The sequence below is a fragment of the Ochotona princeps genome, chromosome 5, assembly GCF_030435755.1.
Source record: "Ochotona princeps isolate mOchPri1 chromosome 5, mOchPri1.hap1, whole genome shotgun sequence".
Lineage (NCBI taxonomy): Eukaryota > Metazoa > Chordata > Mammalia > Lagomorpha > Ochotonidae > Ochotona > Ochotona princeps.
In genome coordinates, this window is record NC_080836.1 from 32282904 (window position 1) to 32303689 (window position 20786).

General features: G+C 45.6%; 1 protein-coding gene across 1 annotated transcript in view; it reads left to right on the forward strand.

Annotated features, from left to right (window-relative positions):
• KIF5C (kinesin family member 5C) overlaps positions 1–20786 on the forward strand; it is a 133741-nt gene that overhangs the window by 51891 nt on the left and 61064 nt on the right. The window contains exons 3-7 of the mRNA XM_058664200.1: positions 6848–6921; positions 13533–13637; positions 18745–18793; positions 19057–19112; positions 19765–19852. Coding sequence (XP_058520183.1) covers positions 6848–6921; positions 13533–13637; positions 18745–18793; positions 19057–19112; positions 19765–19852 — 372 coding nt within the window. The remainder of the gene's footprint in view (positions 1–6847; positions 6922–13532; positions 13638–18744; positions 18794–19056; positions 19113–19764; positions 19853–20786) is intronic.

Consider the following 20786-nt stretch of genomic DNA (forward strand, 5'->3'; position numbering starts at 1 on the left):
ACCTGTCTACTTTTTTGCTTCTGTCTCTCAGAAAGAAGCCTTAAATGTGGATCGTTCTTGCCATCCAATCATGTCACATTACCCTTGGGTTAGAGTGCTGTTCCTCCTCTGTGCTCCTAAATTACATTTTTATGTAACCCACTTTGAACCATCCCATCCTGACTGTGACATGCCTACCTCAAGCCTGTATTTGTGTCATAGAGATGAGTCCTTTTCTCTGCCACTAGCCTGGGCCCTAGAGGATTTGTGTCAGGATAACAGCAGGGAGATGAAGCAATTTACACGTTACTCTGCCTTGTCCTTTCAAAGCAGGGGCAGGTTGGAGCTTGGCTCAACGAGGCTGCCATCTGGGCAGGCTGGGGGCATCTCCTGCTACTTTGACTTTCATCTTGAAATCCTTTCTTTCACATCCGGGTGCTGTGGCAATTGTGCTCTCTCATGGCTGGATGCTGCCACCTGCCTAGGTAGTTCTGGATTTGAAAAAGCATAAAGTTAAAAACAAAACCAAAAAGATACCTTGTCATTGTAGAGCTGCTTGTTTTCAGAAGCTGAGCTGACTAACCTCACTATTTGAAATTCATGAAAATCAGCCTTGGGTACATTAGATGAATTCTGACCCCAGACACCTGCGTGGGAGGCTCACCTCAGTATGTAATGTTTCTGCAGAGTATGGTTATTCACATTCTCGCACAGACATCAGTTAATTTTGAAGATCTTCAGAGTGAGGTCATTATAGAAAATTGAAGAGGAAAAAAATATGCCTGAATTTGAGCTTGTTTTGAGTTAAAGTGTGGGCCTCTCTCAGGTAGTGATTTTTGTCTTCTCTGCATTTACTTTTTTTTGTGCTTCTCTTCTATCTAAATGTGTGTCTCGCTCTTTCTCTATTTTGGTTTGTTCCTACTCATCCCTGATTCCCTGTATCATTAGCCTGTTTGTGTTTTTATTAAAGTGGGATTAATCACATTTGCATTAGCATTTCCTTCCTTTTCTCTCCCTTTTCACCATCAGAAGCAAATAGTATTAACACCTGCTGTGCTAAGCACAAGCTACCCACTCTCAAAGCTGGTGCGATTAGAAGTGGGTGTAGTCCCTTTAAAGATCCTGCAGCTAACAAATAGCACTAAAGTCCTTGAGCTGTCATTTTTCCAGAGAAGATGGGACATATTTCAATGTTTGAAATTTTTTTGCCATGTGAAGTGCCAATAGGCACTCGCCAAGGAGGTCTTGGCTATAGGTGGCCTGACCTAGGACAACTTGAGACCCAGTGTATGGTGAGCCATATAGGACACTGCATGGACCAAGTCAGGTTCTGAAATGATGAACAGACATCGCCAGGACACTGTAATGTACTATGAGCATACTCACTCGGCAGCAGCAATGAGAGCCTGATCCTCCCTTGATGAGAGATTGTGAGAGGAGTGAGGATAGCCTGATTGACCCTTTAAAAATACCCACTGAGGCTGCTTGAGGGAGGGTGGCTCCTTATTTCTGCAGTGACAAAGTAGAGTCTAGGTGTAGAAGGGGGAACTCCTGGGAATGGATTGCCAAGTCTACACAAGGGGTCTCTTGCTATGAGGAGACCAATTGAAATTAGGACCAGGAGGTGCTGTTGGGGGAGTCTTGCCTTCTGTAAAGCAAGGGGTTGAGTCAGAGGACTTCTGAAGGTCACCAGTCATGGGGATACTGCTGTGCTTTCCTTTAATGTCTATCTAAACCCTCACTGGTTCGGGGGAGTTGTGTGACGCTGACCGGATGTCTTTATTCTTTCTGTTTTGTCGTTTCTGACCACTTCATTGGGCTTAAAAAATAAAGAGTCTCGTAGTCCTCAGCCTCTCCCAAGATCTCATTTTTGTCTGGTGTGTTTGTTCAGAATGTCGAATTCTCCATGTCTTGGAGAAGAGATGTAGGGCCCGTGACTGCCAGTATAGTCAGCAGAAGAAAGGCTCCCATGGGTGTCTAGGAATTGAGAGCCACCATTACTGAGTGCTATTCTTGAAGTACCAGTAACTTTGTTCCAGCTGACAGCAGCCACTAGGGGCCATGGGCTCTTTATTTATACTAGCTGTGGATCATCCAGCTGCCAGAGTAGATGGCTCCTTGTCTTTGCATTGTGGTATCTTCAAATTTCATGCATTGATTTACATAAGGGCTCTTAAGTATTTATCAAGTGGGTGACAGCCGCGTGCTTAATTATCGCACACCTAGGCATCCATCATGTGCTTCAAGTGGGCATGTGTGAGCTGCTGCAGCAACATGGAAGGGTGTCACTTTACTCTGGTGGGTGGGAGAGTGGGGAAATGAAGGCTTCTTAAAAGAATTGGATGCTGAAGACTTTGGAAGACAGCAGAACTGTGCAAGCTGCAGGGATCACAAAAACATGGAGACATAGATTACAGGGTACCTTTGGACAGCTTGGGATTCAGAATGGTTTGATGGCCATGAAGCTGTAAGTTAGGCTAGGAGCTGGCATATAGCATAGCAGGTAAGCTGCTGCCTGTATTGCCAGCATCCCATATGGGTAATGGTTCAATTTCTAGTATAGTGTCCTCCTAATGCACTTGGGAAAGCTGTGGAAAATGGCCCAAGTTCTTGGATCCCTGCACCCATGTGGGAGATCCAGAGGAAGTTTCTGGTTGCTGGTTTTGGATCTGCCCAGCTCTAGCCATTGTGGCTACTTGGGAAGTAAACCAAGGAAGGAAGACATTCATTCTCTCTCTCTCTCTCTCTCTCTCTCTCTCTCTCTCTCTCTCTCTCTCTCTCTCTCCGTCGCTCCCTGCCCCTGTCTACCTTTTTCTCTTTGCCATTTCTCCCTCTTTCTCTCTCTGTAGCTCTACCATTCAAATATATAAATGAATCTTAAAAATAAAAAAAAAAGAATTAGGCTGGATCTGAGTTTTTTGTAAATGGGTGGACTTTGTTCTGTAGGCAGAATGAGCCCATTCAAGAGTTTTAAGCTCAGGATGATATTATCAGACTCTCATTCTACTAGTGAGCAGCTGGAGGCAGAGGGAGATGAAGTAGCTGGGGCTAGTCAGTTAGGGGCAGTGGTGCTGGGCCTTGAGCTGGCATGTCTCTGGCTGATCTTGTTTTGTACCACCCTGCTCCACTTTTCTGTAGTCCCATGATGAACGTTTAAGGCGTTACAGTTTTTGAGTCATTCATTTTCCCATGAGGCTGTATGGATTATTCACCAAGCATTACAATAAAAAAAAAAGATCGGGCAAGGAGCGGGTGTGGGAAAAGAGGAGGGGAGAGAGACTAGAGGTTCCAGAGCATGGTAGAAACCCTAAAGGTCTGCCGTGAGAGTCTAGGCACAGTGACTGCCTTGCAAGCTGGGCAGTTTGACTGTCTCACTGGCCAGCCACAGTCAGTGGCACTGCTTCTACCTTTTGTGGTCTTGTCATACTGGAATAGCCTGGCTGACTGGCAAGAGTCACAGTAGTCAGAGAAGAGGGTAGCCTTTCTGCATCATTGCCAGAAGCCCTGGTGTGCCCGATGACACCATTTTGTCTAATGGGTTGGTGGCATCACTAATGTGTAGATTTGTGTAGATTAGGTTCTTGCCTGATAATGGAACTAACACTTCTCCTGCAAGACTTGGGCTCAGAACTGAATAGAAGCAAGGAGGTGGCTTTGGCTTTGGAAGCTGCAACAGGGCAGCAATGTGAGCTTCCAAGTTGCCCCTCCTCTGCCCTCTTCTCTAGGAAGTTGAGAGGGCACTTAGCACCGTAGTGGAGGCTGTGCCTGAGGCTTGCCTGGCTGGGTATGGACCTGTGCTGTGTTTGTGGGGTGGTGCGAGTTGAGATCACATCACGCCAGACCCTATCACAAAGAAAGGTTCTGTCATGCTGAGTGTGGCTAGTGGGTGGAAGACAATCACCATTTCAGTGTAAAAGAGACACATTCCCTGGTCCCAGGAACTGTCACTCAGTGATAAAAGTGGCTGTTGTGATCCATTATGGTTTGTGAGGGCTGGAGGCGGGTGAAGTAGTTTCCTTATGCTCCTCCCATAGCCAGCTCTACAGCTCTACAGCTCCCATACCCGCATGCCTTTGTGCTAAACTTCCTCTCCCTGCCTCGCCTCCCTGCTGAAAAGAATACATGCACTGAGATAGCACACAAACAGAAAACCTCCCCAAGCTGCAATTCGGAAGAATAGAAAGAACAGTGGGTTCACAGAGCCTCATCTTTCCTTTGTAAACTACCTCCTCCTGGCTTAGCCTTGAGTCTGCAGAGAGCAACCTCAGCTCTGTCTAACCTTGAACCTGACAGAGGTTCTCCCAGGATTATTTCATGGTTATGTTATTGCAAATACTTTAAAGGCCACATGCAATTTGTGCATGGGGTTTTAGGTATTCTCTTTTTGTTTCAAAGAATAAGTAGAGAAGACATTATGCTTAGCGTTGAAAAGCACTGAAAAGCAGCATTCCCTGAGTTGATCCTATGTGCTTCTCAGTGTCTTTACCCCAAAGTGATGCCATGTGAACCAGTCCTCAACCTACAGGACACTGATTGCCGTAAGTTTTTACTTCTTGCTATAACCAGGAAAACATTTCTGGAACTTCTCTGTTTCATTCTCTCATAAAGCTTAATGTAAATTCTTTTAAATATTCTTTCTAGGGCTGGGCATTCAGTGCAGTGGTTACCTTGCTCCTTGGGGCAACCACATCCCATATCCGAGTACATGGGATTAAGTCCCACCTTATGTTGCTGCACACCCTGGGTGGCAGTAGGTGATGATTCAGTTACTTGGGTCCCTGCTACTCATGTGGTAAAGCTGGGTTGAGTTCAGGCTCCCAGTTTTGGCCTTACCCAGCCTCGGCTGTTGGGAACATCTGGAAAATGAAGCAGTGGATGAGGGATCTCTTTTTGTTTGTCTCTTTTGTTCTGCCCCTCTGTCTTTCAAATAATTATACTTAAGGTAAAAATGAAGAGCTTTTTTTTTTTTTTAAAAGTGCTTATTTACAAGAGGGAGAGGGAAAAAGAAAATAAAAGAGCCTGAAATGTCTGGGGTCGAGCTGGGGACTGGGTGCTGGGGCCTGGAGACTCAATCCAGGTCTCCCATATGGGTGGCAGAAACCAGTTAGTTGAGCCAGCACTCTTGTGTCTCTGGGCACACATCGGTGGGATCCAGGAGTCAGATTCAGCTGTCCTGGATGAGGAACACAGACATCCGAACTACCATTCCTGTAGGCTAAATGCCCACCTGTGATGCAAATTCTTCAGGATTAGTAAGATGTGAAAAAAATCTCATCATTTAATTTTTCTTTTTCTTTTTTTAAAGCTTCTTAAAGAAAAACACCACTTTCTTCTCTTATCCTAGTTCTGCACTCTAGGAACCTTCTATCTGTAAAGTGCATGCTTAAAATTTTTAAAATAAAATTCAATAAAGCAAAACAGAAACAAAGCAGCATCCTAGAATTCAAGGTCCTCCCCCTTCTACCCCCCACTGCAGGGTATTCAGGGCCTGCAAGACACAGAGAGTCCGGCCAGTCTGACTGTTTCTCCAGGCCCTGAAGGGCCCTCCCTGGCAGGAGGCCCTCCTCCTTGCCCTGCCGTCCATGGTCCTTGTGCACGGGCAGGCTCCCTGCTCTCACACACAACAGCAGAGCAGGTCGAAGATATTAATTATGCATTGTTCTCCTTCCAGCGGTGTTTATGTGGCTGAAGGAGGAAGGCAGGAGGGAATATATTTTAATCACCTCTGCTGCCTTGAAAGAATTCCCACAGATAATCTTCAGCCTCCTCCACGTCTCCCCCGGTGTGAAATGTAGGTCCATCTGCCTCGGTGGTGGAGGGCTCACATAGTGTGTTCATTGTGTCCTTAAGAGGCCCACGCCACTCGCTAGCACAGCCACCGAAAACACAGATGCATTAGAATTCTCAGTCAGGGCCGGGCGAATCTCTGGGCTGCTTAGATGGTTACCTTGGGGCTCAGTTTACAGAGCGGAGACCTTGCTCCTGCCCCAGCTGGGGACTAGTGTGTTCTGGCCTCTGGTGGGGGTCTTCATGAGATACCTCCCCAAGGAACTGACTCAGATCAAATCCTCAGGCAAGAATTTCTGTTGGCGACCTGACTGCTGACACTTCAGGTACAGATAATATGTCTGGCCCTCCCTGACCAATCTCAAGAGATCTGATTAAAGAATATAACTCAGTTGTCCTTCTGCCAAACCCAAGTTTGCTGCTCCATGTCTCCGTCTGAATTTTGAAGTTGTTGAAAGACAGTCTGCCTCCTCTTTCTACCACACATCCCATAGAAATGTGAGTCTGTTTTCTATTTGTGGAACAGTGGAGGCCTTCATTTCTGCTCTTATCTCACAGTTTTATTTAAAAATGCACATGCAGGGCCCGGCGGCATGGCCTAGCAACTAAAGTCCTCGCCTTGAACGCGCCGGGATCCCATATGGGCGCCGGTTCTAGTCCTGGTAGCTCCACTTCCCATCCAGCTCCCTGCTTGTGGCCTGGGAAAGCAGTCGAAGATGGCCCAAAGACTTGGGACCCTGCACCCGCGTGGGAGACCTGGAAGAAGTTCCTGGCTCCTGGCTTCGGATCGGCATAGTATTGGCCGTTGAGCTCACTTGGGGAGTGAACCATCGGACGGAAGATCTTCCTCTCTGTCTCTCCTCCTCTCTGTATATCTGACTTTCCAATAAAAATAAATAAATCTTTAAAAAAATGCACATGCAATAAAAATACATCATTAGTCTGAAATATGAGACAGGCCATTTGGAAAATGTAATTTTCAAACATCCCGCAACCAACTCCAATGTCTAGGTCATGAGTTCACTGAACACACACATATATATATGTGAATATATATATATATTTTTTTTCTTGTTCACAGATGTCCTTGAAGGATACAATGGGACGATTTTTGCATATGGGCAGACTTCATCAGGAAAAACCCACACAATGGAGGTAAGACTGCAGCATGCTGCGTCAGTCTCAGGTGACTCCACAGAGCTGGTGTGGCCAGTGAAACTGCAGGTGCATGTGGTAGTTTTCACAGGGCACCAGAGGTGGTCACGTTTGGTCAGTTAGTTACCTCCTTGAGGAGTTGTAATAATTGCAGTGAGCAATCAAGTCCCAGGAGGTCGATGTTTCTAAACCACTGTTGATAACCCCATCAAGATAGTGATAATAAATTCCATTCCCAATAGCCATCACTAAGCTGAAGAGTGATGGGAGTGTCCTTGTAGATTGCAGCCTCAACCTGCTGAGAGACCCTGCTGTGATGGACACCTACCCTGCCAAGGGCTGCTGGGGATGGAAGCCTTCCTAGGATTAAACAAAAGGAAACAAAGAACCTGTGTGAGAGATTTCAAGAACTTGGCTTGTGGACCTGATTCAGCTCACAGACACATTTTCTGTTCAACTTGCACAGCAGTTTTTTTAGAAGTTGCTGTCAAGTGTTTAAAATGGGATGATTTCACTCAGTTCTAATTTTCCATTTTGGATTGAGCATTCCAGAGATCTGGCAACACTGGGCGAAACTCACCATAATAGGAGGGTACTTTGAAAAGCTTGCAGAAAATGGAATTAAAAGGCAAGCTTATGTTGTAACAATTGCATAGGCTTTTTTTTAAAAAGATATGTATTATCCACGCACATTTTGAAGACTTTTTCAAAACTTTTTCACACCAAAATAAAACATTAACTTTAATTCTGTTTCCACAAACTTTCCCAATTCCCCTTGCGAACAAAATGAGATTTTCTAGAACAGGAACCTTTATTTTTTATTTCCTCACCTACCTTTTTATTAACATAGCTGTCTTACAGGGGCGAATCAACAAAGTGTTTACTTTCAATCTTGAAAAATATTTATTTCAAAGGCAGAGAGACAAGGAGAGCTTGCCCAACCTCTGGTTCACTTCCCTAGTGCCCAACAGCCAGGATTGGACCAGGCTGAAAACCGGGGCCTGAGCTTCAGTCACCTACTACCTTCCAGGTGTGCGTTAGCAGGAAGCTGGAATGGGAACAGAGAGAGGAGGCAGGAACTGAATCCAGGTGCTCTGATAGGGGACGTGGATGTCCCCAAGGGGCAACTGTATCGCTGCACCAAAGGCTGTGCCTCAAGCAGGGGTTCATGTTAAAATGTTACTGGTGTGGTGGCCCAGACCAGCTCGTGTTTCTGTGGCTAGCTCTCTATGGACCCAGTCCACTTTGTATAGCCCATGTGTGGATGTGAACTTGTACTCAGCATCCTTGTTGTCAGGTTAGTCCCTTGAGGCTCTGGCAGGTGTGAGCCCAGCTCCCACAGTGGGTAGCAGAGCTGTGTGGTTTCGGGCTGTCCTAATCAGGCTACTGTGCAGACAGGTTGGCCCCCTTGGCTTCTTCCCCGGGGATCTTGCTGAAGGTTGCTAGGGCTAGCTGCTGCTTCTCAAGGCTGGACCCACCTGATGGATGAGGGAGAAGGAGAGAGGATGTTGAGAAATGGCCCATGCATACAGGGTCAGAGGGCGCCTCTCTCCTGTGGCCCACAGCTCACAAGCACCAGGGTCAGAAGACACCTCCCTTCTCCGAGTGAGATTTGTTCATTCAGCCTCCCTCTGGGGAGCGTCACAGAGCCGCAGCTGTAGAGTCGGGCCAGCTGGTGCATCATTCCTGTGGGAGAGGAGAGATTTCAAAGGCCCAGGCGCTTGGTCCTCCGCACATTGACCACATTGGGGGAATTTGGGTGGGGATGCTCATTTTGACGTGTTTCCAGAGACAGAATTGCTTGGAGATAGCACAGATAAAGGAAGCATGGGGTTCCTCTGCCACCTCTTTTTGACACCTGAGACACCTCCGCCTCTCACACCCCAAGGCAGGACATGAGGAAAGACTTCTCAGAAACATGGGCACTTCTGCCTCCCTCCTCGCTCCTGTTCCCACCCCTCACCTGCGTCTCACCCTGGGCCCTAGGCCCTGGGTTCTTTAGGTGCTAGAAAAGCTGTAGGTGCACATGTCTTGAATCCCACCTGCTTCCGTCCCAGGGGCTAAAATCTCCTTATAAGTCAGAAAGGCACGGGAGGTTGAGGAGTGTGACGTCTCTTGAGAGAATGATTCAGTTTTTGGGTTTTTGAAAAGTCTCAGAATATATGCAGGACAAAAAAAAAAAAAAAAAAAAAAACCAACAACGAACTCCATGTTTAAAAATCCTCAGACACTTGGGGAATGCACACAGGGATGACCCTCTAAGCTTAAGGATTAATGTCTTCAGGAATTACAAGGTATTTGCTGGTGCCAGCAGTTTAACCTGTAAGACAGATGCAATTGCCAGAGTCCATTCCTGTTTTGGGGCAGAATAGATGATGAGAAAGAATAATGAAAGCATTTTAGTTTTTTAAAAAAAGATCTCTTTGTGGTTGTATAATTGAAAGATAGAATGGGGTGGGAGGTGGAAGATATCTTGCATCTGCTGGTTCCCTTCCTGAATGACTGCCACAGCTGGAACTGAGCTAGGCTGAAGACAGGAATCAGAAACTTCGGCAGGCTTCCCCTGTGGATGGCGGGGCCCAAGCTCTTGGGTCTTCTGCTGCTACCTTCCAAGGTGCATTAGCAGTCAGCTAGATGCAGAACAGAGTAGCTGGGACTCAAACCATTACTCTAATAAAGGATGCTGGCTTGCTAGGCAGCTTAACCTACTGCACCCTAATGCCCAACCCAATGCCAGCTCTTTAAAGCTATGTGGAAGGTGTTTGGCTAAGTTAGAGGCTCTGTGTCCCTTCGCTTGTCCCAGAATGCTCATGAAGACCTGCAGGGACCTGGATTCTGTACTGGTCTCACCTTCAGGCTCCTACATTTGCTCTTGTCTTCATGTCTGCCAGTTGATGTAAGGAGTTGCTATCCTCTATGGTACATCAGGAGATCACACGCTGCTGCCCGTGGTTAGGAGGGAAGGGGTTGGTGTGGATGGGATTCCTTCCCTACACCCACCACCCTCTGTGCTTCACTTGGTTCTTTCTGCTGGTGATTGTAGACTGGAGAGAAGATGGAAGATGTTGTAAGAAAATAGCAAGAAAAGGAGGAGTCCCCAGCTACTGCCAGGGAGATTGTAGGAGGCTAAGGAGTCCAGGGCACAGGAATGCAATGACATCAGAAAAGCCCCATGGGTGTGCATTGTTTGCAAGGAGGATTTGGGGCATGCAGAATGATGCATTTCAGTGGCTGTCAGAAGGGCACAGTAACTCCTCAGTGGACAAGGCTGTCACATTTTAAAGCTGGTTTTCCTTTTAATTCCTCATTTTGGGTCTGACATCCAGTGGCAATTGCATAATCTGCTCTTAAGAGAAACAAGAGCATTAGGGTGCAACAGGTTACAGATTGAACTCTGTAAAATCAGAAAGGATAGCTTCTCACAGTGGAGCACTGCGGGTGGCTTTGCAGTAAAACTAGGACTCACTGGCTGGCATTGGTGCTCAGCTTGACGGGGACCATGATGCACAGAGCTCTGGGCTTGCAGTCCTTGCCCAGGATTGGTACTGGGAAGAGCCTTGGGGTTCTGGCTGCAGCCAGCAAGTGGGAGGCCTGTCCCTGCGGTGGGTGTGGCATGCTGAGAAGGACTTCTGTTAGCCCTTGGCCTTGCTTTGTGCGCCCTCTGGACAGACATCGGTGTTTGGAAACCACCTGTGCTTTTGCTTATGCCTGGAGGGACAGTGAGGGGCCATGTGAACACAGCAGGCTTCCTGACATGAACCTCCCTGCTGAGGGATTCGGAATAGGCTTGTGTGAGTGACACTCACCTGCTGAGGGCTGCAGTGTTTCTGGAGGCTAGCTTGTTTGGGAGGGCCAGGACACAGCTGTGGCTGGAACAAAGGGTCTTGTTTCTTCTTTGTACCTGCTCCTAGGTCCTCGCAGTACAGATAAGTTTTGAAAGGATCACACAGGATGCAATTGTAAGATATATACTTTGCAGAATACAGGAAACTGAGTGACAATTGTAGGATATACACAAGACACTGAGTACATTCCTCAGTTCCATGGGTTCTGCCCATCCTCCATACATGAGCAGCTCCTCCCCATTTCCTGTGCTCCCTCTGTCCCAGCTCACCTTTTCTGCCCTCAGGATTGGGATTGGGTCACCCTCTGGGAAGCCAACTCTATTTACCCTAGTTGGAAGGGACTTTCCTGCTCTCCAAATTTCTGTAGCTTTTGGCTGCTTTTTCACTTTTCATTCCCTGAGCAGAAGGTGTATTGTCTGTGCATCTGATTTACAAAACAATTGACAGGAGAGTTGTGAAGACTCTTAGGACTCAGGGCTCTCTGTTTCTCTCAACACACAAATACACATCTCACACAACCCTCACACACCACACTGTACAGACATGTGCCATACATGCCACAAAGACCCACACATGCCACATGCAGACACCATGTGCACGGTAAACACACACCACATAGCACACACATGCAGCAGACACTCATGCTTCTAGTTGCAGATGGTTGTAGCAGGTTCAGGCTACTGGCCTTAAAGGCTGCACTGTTCTCAGGTATCTATGCCAGATCAAGCACCACAGCCCTGCAACCTGTGGTAGATTTGGGTGTCATTTCCATCGCCGAGGGGATGGCACTATTATTATGAGAGCACTCCTTACTCTTGTCCTGTGATTTGAGGATGAGGGCTTTAGGGGAACATAGTAGGGGTTACCCAGGTTGTTCCATGCTTCTGCCTAGTTTCTGAGCCTGACAAATGCAAACTAGAGGCTGTCAGTGCTTGCAAAAGCCATGGATTATTTGGATGAGAGGAGCAGATTTGAGTCAATGGAGGAGGAGTTAGGTGTTACCAACCATTACTCTGACCATGGGCCAGGAGAAGAAGCTAAAGAGTTATGGTTGTGGAGAATGGTTGAAGAGCCCTGCCCTGTTTGGGCATTGTCTGATTGGCTCCATGTTTATGACAGCCTGTGTGATTTAAGTTTACTAGGGTTTGGTACTATTATTCCCAGTCACTGAATGCTGTTTTCTGCACTACATACTCATGGTCTGGGGAAGAAATGTATTTCAGGCTCTTCAGGTCAAATAAGCTCCCAACTATTGCTTAATGGGGGCCGACCATGGACTGAAGGATGCAACATTAGCATTTGAGCCCTTCTAAGGTCATGAAACACCTGTGCATTCCGTTTGATTTAAGTTGACAATAATTCTGTGAATGAGTACTGTATTTAAGACTCCTAAGTGGGGGAAGAATTATGTAGGTACTGGCCACATTGTGTCTGTGGGGAGTAGGCAATCAAACAAAAAAGCAACAGGAACTCACCAAATAGTTCAGAATTCTCCATAGATGACAGGGAGGGCTCCCAGGTAAGAGCTTTGCCAGGGACCAGTTGTGTCTGAATTCACTTTGTCTTTTGCATTTAATAGAGTTGGAAGTCCAGATCAAGTATGCACTGGAAGATTTGTAATGCCAGGTGTTTTGAGGCTTGTATGTAGTGCTGAGGTTCAAGGAAGTTCTTGCTTTTGCTAACTTAAATGTTAGCTTGCAGGTTACTTACAGAGAGGTACTGTGTGCTGGAGCCACATTGAAAAGCTGGGTGAAGCAAAGCCCATCTTCCAGGTGCTGGGCAGACTTGGGACAAGGGTTTGGGACAGAATTGTGGAAGGTTATTGTGTGGTTTTGGAAGGCTGAACAGTTCAGTTCCAATTATTCCTGAAATTTTGTAACATCTTAGAGGTCTAGACAATTCTCTGGGTGTACAGTTGTCACTTGAGACCTGCAAGATGTGTGTTTGTGCACGGAGGGGTTGTTTAGCACCAGGAGAGAACCAAAGTGTTCATGTAACTGTGAGATTAGAAAGCCCTGGAAGCTCTGGCCTTAGTACCGTGGTAAAGGCAGCTGCTCTCAGTAGACCTAGGGCTTTGCCAGAGGGCCTCTTTTTTTTTTTGCAGGGGTCTCAGGGACATCTGGTTCTCTCCTTCAAGCTGGGTTTAGTAACAGTTGAATTTAGTCATGCTTCCACTCTTTAGGTAAAAGAAATAGATGTGTACCAAAAGCAGGGGGAAGTAATATGAGCCTAGCTTTTTCCATGTTAGAAGCAGTCACAAAGTTACCCAGAACATTTCAGATGACAGTGACAGATTTTCAGAAGAAGCAAATATAAAAGATTTCCTTGATTCATCTATGAGATGATGCTGAAGGTGTTTCAAAATAAAATTCTTAGAAATTCCTGGGGAGTGATGATATTCATGAAGTTATATCTGTTTTCAAGGTGATTTCATTAGGAGACAGAGTTTATGTGTACTTCCTGCCAATCCATAAATTGCCCCACAAGGTCTCATTTTTAATGCACAACCTCCCAAATACATTGATTTGCTGCTCTGAGAGGCAGTGAGAGGAAGAACTGTGGGACCTCAGAATAAGACAGGACTAGGATTCCCCTGGTGGATAAAATTAAAAAGGCAAGGAGCATGGTTAGTCTGGCCAAGTTGTAATCTCTTGGCGCCACAGACAGGTCCCCAGGGGAGTTGGCAGCCCATGCCTAAGCATGACCGTGACCTCTTCTCTCTCTCACCCATGGCCCCTGTCTGTGTTTGTATTGTCCACTTACTAGGGAAAGCTGCATGACCCTCAGCTCATGGGAATCATCCCCAGGATTGCGCATGACATCTTCGACCATATCTACTCCATGGATGAGAACCTGGAGTTTCACATCAAGGTAAGTGCCCCCTGGCTGAGCCACAGGGGAATGTACTAGACTACCAACCCTAGCCCCCCCAACCATGTTTCTCAGGCTTATCCTAGTTAAATGATATTCCTGGGCTGGCAGAGTGCTCTTTATAGTTTAATGACTTGGGCTAGTGTTTGGCTGTCTGAATAAATTATTGTATCTATCAAGATAATGAAAATCAAGACCCTCTTTAGGAACCGTCTCAATGGTTGCTGGGTCCTAGCCCTCACCCCGTGGCTCTCTGCAACACGATGGCGGTGTGTCTGAATTTGGGCTAGGACAGCATTCCTCAGTGTATGTTCCCCCATACACAATAACTTGTAGGTCAACCACCAGAGGGAGGGGTTCTGTGGTCGTATGAGCTAGGATAAAGCTTTGTTGAGCTGTGTTGGGTTTTTCACAGGTGTGTGTCTGCTGTGTGTAAGGGACATGTACTGCGGTGCATTTCCCTGTGGACAGCATCCCCAAGGGTCTACAGAACCGCAAGGAAGAATATTTTCCTCTTCATTTTTCTCGGCTTGCTTGTTTTATTTTATGTTTAAAACCTCAATGCTGGCTTAAATTTGAAATGAAACATTTTTACTCTTACTGTAGCTGTTATATCATAGAATTTGGTACTAGAAGAATATTTCCAAAAATTCCTTGGGAGTGACTGAAAGCCATGGTTGCAGCCGTAGAAGAAGTGTTGTGAGCTGGAGAATCAAGAGGGCAGGCAGAGAGGGGGAATCCAAGCCCTGCTTTTCTTTTTCTTTAAAACATTTTTTAAATGACAAGTTGAGATGTTATTCACATACCATAAAATTCATCTGTTTAAAATGTACAGTTTGGTGGTTTTTAGTATATTCCCCACATTTCACAGTTATAATCATGGGCTAATTCCAGAATAGTCTCATCACCCACAGAAGAAGCTCGGTGCTGCCTGCAGGCCCTGCTGCCCTGTCCTCTTGCTTTGCTTCGTCCTCTCTTTTCCCATCTCTCTCTCTTTCTTTTAGCTGGGGGATAGAGGGACAAAACAGGGGCTCCTGCTCCATGTTCCCTTGTTGCCCATCCCACATTCCTTGTCAAGGAACTCACTGGCACAATTGGTACCCCTGCCCCAGTTAGCTGTGTCTATATGTGTGGTCCAGGATCCAGGCACTGTGAAGTTGGAGGGGATTGACAGTATGGGAAAGAAAAGGGGGGCAGGTCTGTTTTTTTTTTTATTTAAAGATTTATTTTAGGGCCTGGTGGCGTGGCCTAGTGGCTGAAGTCCTCGCTTTGAACGCCCCAGGATCCCATAGGGGCGCCGGTTCTAATCCCTGCAGCTCCACTTCCGAGCCAGCTCCCTGCTAGTGGCCTGGGAAAGCAGTCGAGGCTGGCCCAAAGCCTTGGAACCCTGCACCCATGTGGGAAACCCAAAAGAAACTCCTGGCTTCTGGCTTCAGATCAGTTCAGCTCTGGCCATTGAGGTTACTTAGGGAGCGAATCAGCAGATGGATGATCTTTCTATCCTCTGCATATCTGCCTTTCAAATTAAAATAAATGTTTTTTTTTAAAGATTTATTTTTATTTGATTACAAAGTCAGATATACAGAGAGAGTAGGAGAGACAGAGAGGAAGATCTTCCATACAATGATTCACTCCACAAGTGGGCGCAACGGGCCGGTGTTGTGCCGATCCAAAGCCAGGAACCAGGAGCCTCTTCCAGGTCTCCCACGCGGGTGCAGGGGTCCCAAAGCTTTGGGCCATGCTGACTGCTTTCCCAGGCCACAAACAGGGAGCTGGATGGGAAATGGAACAGAGGAATACGAACTGGCACTTGCAATGTGAGGATTTAGCCACTAGGCTGTTGCACCAGGCCCTTGGGGGGGGGGCGGAGAGCAGTTCTAAGACTCAGGGTAGAGGTTTAATAAAGTGATTTCCCTGAAAGCTGTAACTTTAGTGCACCAGGCCCATCAATTTTAAAATGAGGAAGATGAAGTTCAAAGACACTGAGTTGGACGATTCAAATTCTGTGCCAGAAGGTTGGCAGACAAACCCTGGTTCTGGCCAGCCCTAGGTCCAGAATATTTTTCATTGCATTAAACTTCTTTCCTTATTTATTTCTGCTGTATACCTTTGCCAAATTATAGAAAAAAAGGGGGAAGGTAATGACTGTTTGCCTCATTATAAATTACACCCTACAAACCACTCTGCCTTTTAGTTCCCTTTGTTAGTGAAAGCCTGCTTCTCCTTCTTGCTGGGGCTTTTTATATCCAAGGATACAGAAGCTTGTTGCTTTGATGGGATCAAGATTTAGCAGCTTAGTACTTCTTTAAGACTGTTTGCATTGAAATACCTTCAACTACTGCAGGGTTCTTATGTGATAATCCTGGAATAAGATGTTAAACCAATTACTGCCCTCAAAATAAAGTCTTGTGCTAGAATCTTATTAAGTTAAAAACAGCCCTAGCAGGAAGCAGGGAAGGGGGAGGAGCAACACTCTGTAAGTCTCCCAGGCTGAATTTTGCCGTCCAGACTCTATTTTGCCTTGTAGTTATGCTTACTTGTTTCATAAATAATGTTGAGAGGATAAGTTAGCAGTTGAGTATTTCATATTTGAACTGAGTACTGACAGACTAACTCAAGAAAAAAAGGTCTGATTAAGGCAGTAGAGGACATCTTCTTAAAATGAGCCCCATGGAGGTTTGAAACATTGTTTCTTCTTTTTTGTTTTTTATTAATTACGTTGCATTATGTGACACAGTTTCATAGGCTCTGGGATTTCCCCCAACCCCTCCCCATCCCTCCCCCCTTGGTGGATTCCTCCACCTTGTTGCAATATTACAGTTCAAATTAAGTCAAGATTCTTTCTTTGCAAACGTATACCAAGCATAGTGTCCAGCATCTTACTTTCCAGATAAATTCAATGGTTTCTTGGGAAGACCATCTCTGGTCTGAAGGTAGAGCCGGCAGAATATCGTCCGGATGAAACATTATTTCTGAAAGTTCTCTTGCTTAATGTGAACAGGACTCTAATGGTCAGATTGACCAGTATGTAGACCCTGACTGCTTTTTAAACATAATTAATTTTCTATGTAATCTATACAAATAAGACTAGGTATTTAAGGGCTCAGATAACATAAAAATCTCTAGACAATTCTGAGAGAAATTGGGCGCAGTGTTGAGTTGGCCCCAGAAGGGCTGGATCTGAAGGTGGTCAGGATGGGACTGTGGCTGCAGGAAGGATGGAGAGGACTGCAGGCAGTGAGCCTTTTGGATGTCACCAGGATGTGTCCATGCGTAACAGGGCTCATGATGGGGGAGTTTGACAGATGTTCAAATAGGCACATGTTATTAGGGTGGCAGCCAACCAGATGAAGCTACAAGGATGCCCACTATAGATTCCAGGATTTAAAACCAGGACCCTAAATCTTAGGTGGGTCAAGAACAAAGCACATGAAAGGTAATGAACCAGGGCTGAGTCCAGGATAGGCAGCTGTCTTTTTTTCCCGCTAATTGGAGGCAGGACTGATCCAGAGCTGGGGTATGGGCTTAGGTTTCACCGGTATGGTTACAGTCCACCCTCACAACTTTAGAAGTCAGGTATTGCTGAAGTATAGGACATGATCTGAGCGATGCATTTGTAGGTGAATTTTTTTAAAAGATTTATTTTTATTACAAAGTCAGATATACAGAGAGGAGGAGAGACAGAGAGGAAGATCTTCCATCTGATGATTCACTCCCCAAGTGAATGCAACTGCTGGTGCTGTGCCGATCCAAAGCTGGAATCCAGGAGCCTCTTCTGGGTCTCCCACATGGGTGCAGGGTCCCAATGCATTGGGCTGTCCTCGACTGCTTTCCCAGGCCACAAACAGGGAGCTGGATGGGAAGTGGAGCTGCAGGGATTAGAACTGGTGCCCATATGGGATCCTGGAGCGTTCAAGGCAAGGACTTTAGCTGCTAGGCCATGGCGCCGGGCCCGTAGGTGAATTTTTGTCTTATGAACTTCAAGGAGTCCCCGTGCACCAACTAAGACAGCTGCAATATCCCTAGGTGATACAATCTTATGGGACTATTGTAGTATATGTGGTCTATCATTGAACTGTCATATATAATATGTGACTTTATTTTGCTTTTGATTCCTACCCCAGTTTAGATTTTAAAAGCACTTATGAACATTAGGGAAGAAAAGTTTATCTGGAAGCAGATGGCAGATATAAGAGAGTACACAGTCCTATTGCAATTTTTGACATCAAAAAGTCTAATGCTTCCTTTGACATATGGGAAAATTGAGACCTAGGGTTTTGGCTATGTGTAAATGAAATCCCAAAGACCACTGTGTAGTTAAAGCTGTTCTCAGACATCAGTCAGCATTGTCACCTGGGGAATTTCAAAGCCGACCCTGAGGCCCCATTCTCTGAGATTCAGAGGAGCTATCAGGCCACTACAATTTAAGCCAATTCTGTAGGTGATGCTGATGAAGCTGGTGCTAGGATGGAGACTTGAGAATAAATCATTGGAAGGCTTCCTTTTCACTCACAGATGAGTTATCTCTTATTCCCTGACATTTTGTTAAAATCCTTGCTGGACTCCTCCAGCCTAACCCCCACCACCAGCTGTGTCCTGGCTACCCTTCTGAGCTTGTGTGGGTCCAAGCACACTGCCCTTACTCTTCCCTGCTCCCGTTGGGTGAACATTTGGGCACATGTTTGGATTGTGCCTGACCTTGGATATGCAGTGGCCATTAGTATCATCCAAGGTCTACTGATTGCAGAGGATGTTTTCTGTTCTGACTGTTGTCATGTGTAGAAATTGTCTTGGTGTCCATTTAAAGCAAACCCTGGAATCTTCCTGTAAGTGGCTAGTCTAGCACATGGTGGGAATGGAGTTATGTATGGGGGCTTGGAAAGTGGTTAACACTTGGTGGGGACAGGAAGGGCAAGCAGAGGATTTGGGTAGCAGGAAGGAAGTGGAGAGGTATCTGGAGCCCTGTCCTCAAGGCACGATCTTCATCTTGTGTCCTTTATTTTCCTCTTCCTAGCCATGTATGACCAAAGCTTCTATAGATTCTAAAAATGATGTTTTTGAAATTCTGTTGGCATTTCTATTCTAAATTCAATTTGTTTTTAACCAGGTTTCCTATTTTGAGATCTACTTGGACAAAATAAGGGACTTACTTGATGGTGAGTAGCCGTAGTGCTTGCCCTTCCTTTACCCTGTAACTGAAGTCTGGGGAAGTTGAAATGATTCACAGGACTTTTGCTTAAGAAGCAATTCAAAGTCTAGAGAAGTGTTCTCTCACCCTCAGGCTCCCTGCTCATCCTATGCTAAGGCTCAGGTTTGCGTGTTACAAAGAGAGTAGGTTTACCTAGCTTCTTAATAATTTCTATTTTTCCTGTCCATGTAGATAGGATCTTTAACTTTTCTCTCTTCATCATCTCTCTAGTGTCCAAGACAAACTTGGCTGTTCATGAAGATAAAAACAGAGTCCCATATGTAAAGGTATGAGAAAGACTTGATTGGTTATGTATCTGGTTTCCCCTAGGTTCAAACTGTTGCAGTAATGATTACACAAGAGGACCAGAAAATTATCTATAAAGGGCATAGAGACTTTACTCATGCTCATTATATTTAATATTCATCTGCTTAAAAATGACAGATTTCTCCAATGGTATCATTGCTTTATGTAAACTGTTATGAAGCAAATATTATTTGTTATATTCACATTGAAAGAAGTGTTGATATTGAATAAATAGTTGATACTTTGCAGTTAAGGAATGTTTCAGAGCATTTTGTCTAGAACTTCAGAGTTTCACATCTTGGTGACAAAAATAGCAAAGAAAGATGGAATGCAAAATGAAAGTTCATGTCATTTTCCCGTTAATTTTTTTCTTTTATGGTCTGTCTCTTGAAAATGTTGCTATTAAGTATAAATCTGTACTCTGGAATCTAAGAAAATTCTGTGTTTATTTTATGGTTCACTTTCAGGAAACAGAACTCAAACCCTAGGCCAGGAGAGAAAGTTGTTGGCTCAACATTGTAGGCCTTTTCAATGATCTACATTTATAAAGGAGATGAGGAAAAATATTGAACTATTTCAAAAATATTGTTGCTTTACAACTTTCTAATGGTGCCCTTGATCTGACTCTTCCAGGGGTGCACTGAGAGGTTTGTGTCAAGTCCTGAGGAGGTCATGGACGTGATAGATGAAGGCAAAGCCAACCGGCACGTGGCTGTAACAAGTAAGCACACTAAGAGTGTCTCCTGTCATGTGACTTAGAATACCAGTGTCTGCCTCCCATCCAGCACTGGCGGGTGGTGAGGTATAAATGAAGCAATGCCTGAGGGTGGGTGGTCAGTGGGCACCTGCGCCTAGACATCAGGGTGGGTACAGTCCCAGTGTGTCCAAGAAGGTTCTATTAGCTGTCCACAGTGCTCTGAGGTTATGGAAATATGGGATGAGACAATGAGACTGTGGACCATAGTAACAGTATAAGGTTGAACATGTTATTTTAACCATGTTCTTGTTTAGGTTAAAAACATAATCCAAGCCAACAAATTCTAGATACCATTCATATAAGAGAAAAGATACCAGGTTGGATTTCTGCCCTATGTGTCACAGGAAAAGAAAGGCAAAGAGATCAGAAAGCAGAGCTGGGAACTTTGTGATAACGTTCCCACGCAGTGCTATCAGTAGCTGCATTCAGATCCGCTCATTTGCTGCACAGTTCTTTTTCAGGCATGGATATCTTCGGGAAGTGGCACATATGGTACTCGAGCTTGGGTATCAGAGGTTCCAGGGAAAGGCTGGGCAGGCTTAGAGAGATGTGGCCAATTGAAAGTGAGTTTACAGGAGGAAGGGGTTGGAGGAGAAAGGCAAAGCTGAGGAGGATGTGTGAACAGTCCATCTTAACACACACGTTGCAGGTGCTGACACTGAGAAAGAGTCTGCTTGCTCTGTTTGGTCTCAGTGGGCTTAGTACCAGGATTGCTGTGGCTCTTCGGAAGTATAGCTTCTAAAAAGCAACTAATTAGTTTTATTGATTTATTTGAGAGAGGTACAGTCAGAGACAGGGGCAGGCAAAAAACTCCCATCTTCTGGCTCATTGCATAAATGCTCCTAACAGCCCAGATTAGACCGTGCAGAAGCTGGACTCAGCTGGACATGCAGTCCAG